Source organism: Punica granatum, chromosome 4 (assembly GCF_007655135.1).
Source record: "Punica granatum isolate Tunisia-2019 chromosome 4, ASM765513v2, whole genome shotgun sequence".
Lineage (NCBI taxonomy): Eukaryota > Viridiplantae > Streptophyta > Magnoliopsida > Myrtales > Lythraceae > Punica > Punica granatum.
In genome coordinates, this window is record NC_045130.1 from 16,232,220 (window position 1) to 16,238,219 (window position 6,000).

Here is a 6,000-nt window from a genome sequence, read left to right on the forward strand (position 1 = left end):
ATTCGCCATTAATTATTAGTCCAAATCAACGGTTCGTATTTCTGAGTTTTTAAGCAGTTGGAGCTGGCACTCTGGAATATTTTCATCTTAAAGGACAAGAATATTGTTGACGTGGTGCAAACACACTTCAAGTAGGCCCTACTGGTAGCAGTACAATAGAGCGAACCTTGAAAGCCGTAGGAGCCCTTTCGCATCGTCGGCATGTTCTCTTCCAAGCTGACCTTTGAATAGGAAAAAAGAGTGGATTGGGCCAAGCTGATCTTCATTTGTTGTGAATTCAGTCATTTGTTTTAGCAGGGAAGTGATTGGATTGGGCCATTGAAGAAACCTTCAAGCAGCTTCTCATAGAATAGTTCATATCAAACATGTACATATGCAAAATATTATATATATCCATCTGATCCTCCTGAATTATGGAAACTCGGAGACACCTTACTGCCTCATATTTTGGTAGTTTATAGTTTAAACCATACTCGAAAAGTTAGTCCTTTTTTTTTTCCCAATATGACTGTCTTCGATTTCCTCAGCTTCTTCTTGCATGCTTGCACATGGAGCACGTAACAACATCGTTCATGCTCATCCTGTCTCTTCGAAACTTTAAACAAACAGGCAACTCCTGGTTCCATGATTGAGAACAAACATTCTTGACTGTTAGGGGAGCAGCAGCGTGCGGAGCTCATCTGTGGCTTTGCTTCCGCCATTGGAAAGGAGGGCGGTTCTGTTCAGTCAGGGGCGCGTCTTCTCTTGAGCTGACTTCGGGTCAACTCGAAAATGCCAATTCGGTGGGCCAAGAACAGTTGAAATATTGATCGGGAGTTACTACCGGATTCTTCATGGAGATGCTGTTACTGGTCCCTCTTGTCATGACTTGACCTCCTCCATCTTCTGTTGGGAGAAAATGTGTTGGGAGTCTGAAAATTAATAGGAAAGTATTGGTAACTACATAAAATATTGGGTTAATGTGAGGTGTCTGAGTTTCGTCCGACTAATCTCCGGGACTTCGTGAACTCTCGACAGCGCATGAAGTGGTAATTATGCCAAATGTGCTCCAATGGAACAAAGGGGTTTCAAATTCAGGATCGGATGGATATATGAGCTCCTCCTTAACTATTAGGTCAAATCCTTGGAGTTCATGTTTGATTCTTATTGTGGGACTATTTATGCTCTTTTATTAATTATTATGATTTATATTTCATTATATTAAGTCTTGGCTCTCCCTTGTAATAAAATAAAAAAAATTCTTCACGGCTTTTTTTTTATTTTTTATGTTTATCGAGATGAGAAAAACTTCTGTTGGGAAGCATCTGAAAACCTGTGGGCACCTTGTCTAGTTGTTTAAGTGAAACGATTGAATCTATGTATCGATATGTATAAGCGGAAATGTAACTTTTTCTTTAGCAAGCGAAACTATACATTTGCTCTTCTAAATTTAGTTGATTTTATGTTTTAGTTTTGTTTTTTTTTATCATTTACATCTAATAGAAAAGATTATCCAAAATCTTAGTATATTTTATGTCATTATAGCTCATTATAGCTTACCTTGTATATATTACATATTTTAGTCATGTATAGATAGTTTCCATACATAGAACATTGTACACAGCTATATATTACAATGAAAGTCACCTCACTTAATCAAGCGAGCAATTCAGCCATTATTCATCTTTTACACTTTCTTTAACATCCTATGACTTTGATTTTTTTTTTGTTTTAATCTTTTTTCCTTTTTCTTGGTTCGATTTCGTCCAATACCTTTGATTGCTTTTCTGTTTAGATCATTTTATCAAAATAATTATTAGGAAAAAAATTAATTTTGTTCCTCAACCTTTTTTTTTTAATTCCTTATATCCTAATTCTCTTTTGTTTGGTTTAATTTTGCCTCAATGTTAAATTTCTTACTGACAAGACATATCTTGAAATAAACATTTTTAAAATTATAAAAAAACTAATAACAATTAAAATAATATTCGTGAAGCTTATGATCTACTCAAGGCTTGAAGCATAAGTAACCCCAATTCAGGTGGTGCTAACTGTTAAAAGGAGGATGGTAGCTCGAAAAGGAGATAGGCGACAATACGTAAGGGACGACGTTGAGCACCACTGCCCTAGAAGAGGTTACCTCAAGGCTACGCTTACATATATATCAAAGTCTCTTTTTGCAATCACAACCATCATTGTACTTCACGACATCATTCATTGCATCACAAGCATGATTGATGGCTATCGAGGCACAATTGCCTTTTTTTTTTCTTTCTATATTTCCCATTTCTTTGTTTGTAAATACGGGTATTGGTGCTATCAATGCAAACTGCCACTACCCCTGCCAAGATTGCCTACAATCTAAACGCTCGCAACCTCTCATTAACTCGAATAGATTCATGATTTTTCTTTTTTATTTTTTCAATTTATTTTTTATTTTTAAAATTAAAAATATTTTGTTTTTGAAATGTTGTGTGGGCATTTTTATGAAAATATTGAACGATAGAGTTATAAGAAACAAAACATTTAATATTAAGAAAAAGATGAACTAAAAAAAGAATTAGGACGAAAAAAATAGTTACAAAAATTTGAGGACCAAAATTAAAATTTTCTCCAATAAATTTTTTGATAAAGTATAAAGTAAGTAAAGGAATTGAATGACCACAAACCAAGAAAAAGGAAAAGACTGAAATATAAAAGTATTCAAAATCACAACATAAACGATAAAAAAAATAGACAAAAACTAAAATAGATAAACATCCAATCTAGAGGACGAAATGCAAAAGTTTTCCCTTAAAAAAGATCACAATTTTTCGGAATTTCCATACATTAAATTTATGGATTAGTCGGGGTTCTATTGGGAATTCAGATACTATAGTTCACACTGAAAAAAATTGATAGTTGAATTTGTTTTAATATTGCTTTCCTAAGATAATTTTTTTATATTTAATTTAACATAAATAATTTTGCTATATGTATTTTATTTTTTTGGCCATCCTATAAATATTTTATTCAAAATATAGTGTTCTTCCCAATATTTTCACTATTAAGTTTCCTTTAATGATATTGGGGTATAACATGACAATGACCAGATAAGCATATTTGATACTTTTAATTCAACTGTTTGGTATTTTCAGTACTCACGATTAATGCAAGTGTTTAGGTTCGTCTAACATGACAATGAGTTGCAGGACTCCATCTAGTACTTTCAGTTAGTATTTAGTACTTCTTCTATTTTGTTATGAAAAACACTTCAGTTCAAATTCTTAGTATTTTAATTCAAATATTTAGTACACTACTATTTGATGATGAAAAGTACAAAGTACTAAACACTTAACCTCAATACTAAACACTTGAATTGAAAGTATTAAATATATCACCGTTACTCAAAGTTACATTAGAATTTTCCCAAAATACTTATTACTTTTACTTTCAGTTCAAATATTTAGTGTTTATACAATCAATCACAAATAGTAAAAGTACCAAACGCTTATCTGAAACACTTGAAATTAGATATTACACGGTTAAACTGATGTACTAAATGTATCATTATAATACTGTTATGCTAGAATTTCCCTTTTTTAAATATTCTTTTTGATAAGATCCCAAATACTTTTGACCTAATAGCTAATTAGCTTGCCCTCGATCTAATATCAGCTTGACCCAGGCCACTAGCAACTCTCAAAGGATTTCGCATCATGTGTATGTGAAGCACAATTTGCCAGCTGAAACCACAGCTATGAGATCATTATAAGTCAAATCAACTACATGTCATATAATAATCTGAAGTCATCTGCTAAGATTGCTTGGTACATAGAAGGGACAACAATTCCAAGTCGGTTCAGGTTAAACTGTTAAATAATCCAAAGTAGAGCCACAAGAAAAGATATATCAAAGTTTTTGCACCAAATTCTTTAGGCCAGTTCAGATGGATCATTCCTTCAAAAGCCTAATTCACATATTGATATATTAATTTCTAGGAGCTCCCGACGTACACATTATATATATATATATATATATATATATATTTGTATACCATGGTATTCAAAAGTCTAATGGGTTCCGACTAATTTAGTTCGGGAAATCGAGCACTATAAATTATTCTCCCTCTCAATAAGTGCGCTTCCCATGATTTGAACTTATGATCTCCTCCTTACGAGGTTGGAATTGTTTACATTCAACCAACACTTTGTTATATATATGTTTTTTTATCAGTAAAAGGATAACAATTTCTATTGAAAAAGTACCGAGAAAAAGCAAACAATACATATACAAAAGGTTAAAACAATGTGTGTGTATATATATATGTTAAGCTCATATCTGTATTATATATTTCAAGATATTCTATGATCATACCATACATACATATTTTAAATGCAACTTTCAACATAATCGACTTGCATGGAACATAACATAAATAGTTTAGCATACTCGAGTCTCGACTAGATGATAATTTAAGCATATGATGATCGAGTACATCCATTAGCATGGGAGACTTCAAAACTTAGCATTCATATGCATCTATATGACATACTATATTCATATATATATATATATATATCACGGGAATAACACGAACTATATATATATATATATATATATATCTAATTTTAGTATAGCTATATATATTACATCGATGATTATTTATGTTCCACCATTAACTGATCTGCATGCCGGGCTTTCTTAGCACGTCGTCTCATCCTTTGATCTCATCTCATTAGTTTGGAATGAGCTTGAAGGGAGGCCTAACAAGAGCTGGAGCCGGATCGTACCTCCCATAATCTTTGGTGTTAACTTTCAACAGCCTCTCGTGGATCGTTGCCACCTCTTCCTCCGCCGTCGCAACCTCCTACCAGGATAAAGAAATCAGCTAGCTAGCTTTAACTGATCACAAACTTTTAAATTATCCATATACGAAAATGAACATATATATATATATATATAGCTACAAATAATCTGAAGCTTCATGCACAGTTAATGCATCATGCTTTTCTTGCGTTGCTGAGATTGTGGTTGACTAATCGTTCAGTTGACATATATATGTAACGGATGTTACGCGCAAAGTCCTTTCTTGTTTCTATCGAAATGAATGGACAACTGAGATCATATCATGCTTCCTTTTCGGGAAGGACTATATGTATGACCGTATAATATGTTGCACAAAAAACCATGGAAGTTGATGATGAATATGTTTTCTGCAGCTACTTCATAAAGCTACAGTCTCAAACCCTAGAAAGCACATATAGAACGACGAAGATTGAGAAAACCATAAAGAACAGAGAGAATATTATGGAAGGGAATGAAGGGATTGCAAACCTCATGGGCTTCACCAGCATCTACATCCTTAGCCGCCTTATCGAGCTTTGATCCTCGCCCTACGAGCCACAGCAACATAAAAACCAACCGATACTTTAGTTTCTACACTGATCCAGTTTGTGATGGACATACAAAGTTTGAACATTCCATCAACTTATATGACACAGTCTCGTAATAAGCAATTAGTGTTGGACTTGTAAATACTTTAATGTCGATCATCCAACGAGGTTAAGATGGAATCTCTTCCCCCCATAAAGCTGCAAAATGATGCTTAAAGAAGATAAAAAGGCAGAGAGACCTGCAAGAGAAGTTGAGAAGAGAGATGATGAGCAGAGAAGGAGGAGGAAGAAGATGGCTGCCATGTTCTTCTTCATCTTCAGAAACATTCTTCTCATCAACTTTCTCTCTCTCTCTCTCTTTCTTTTCTTTCCCTCTAAGTCCTGTGTGAGTTGAAAATAATGAGACCAAATGATGCCCCCTTTCTATATTATTATGAAACAGGAGAAACATTAAATAGATATATCCAATCTCCTTCCCCTATTGAGTTTTTTTTTTTTGTTATAAGGAGGACATTGATCTAGTACAATGAAATAAAAATCCTAAATATATTTAATAAAGGGACACAAGTAATCCACTTAAGTACCGCATATGCGATCTTTTCATCACATGGCGAGAGTGTGCACCACTGCGATACACACTCTTTGA

At 33.6% G+C, this 6,000-nt stretch overlaps 1 protein-coding gene across 1 annotated transcript; it reads right to left on the bottom strand.

Annotated features, from left to right (window-relative positions):
- Positions 1 to 4,304: 4,304 nt before the first annotated feature.
- On the bottom strand, positions 4,305 to 5,783 carry LOC116203290 (protein CASPARIAN STRIP INTEGRITY FACTOR 2). The gene is made up of 3 exons (XM_031534965.1): positions 5,594 to 5,783; positions 5,296 to 5,354; positions 4,305 to 4,828 (listed from the first exon to the last, which is right to left on the bottom strand). Exons 1-3 carry the CDS (start codon positions 5,688 to 5,690, stop codon positions 4,697 to 4,699), a joined length of 288 nt encoding a protein of 95 aa, XP_031390825.1. The 5' UTR covers positions 5,691 to 5,783; the 3' UTR covers positions 4,305 to 4,696.
- Positions 5,784 to 6,000: the final 217 nt, after the last annotated feature.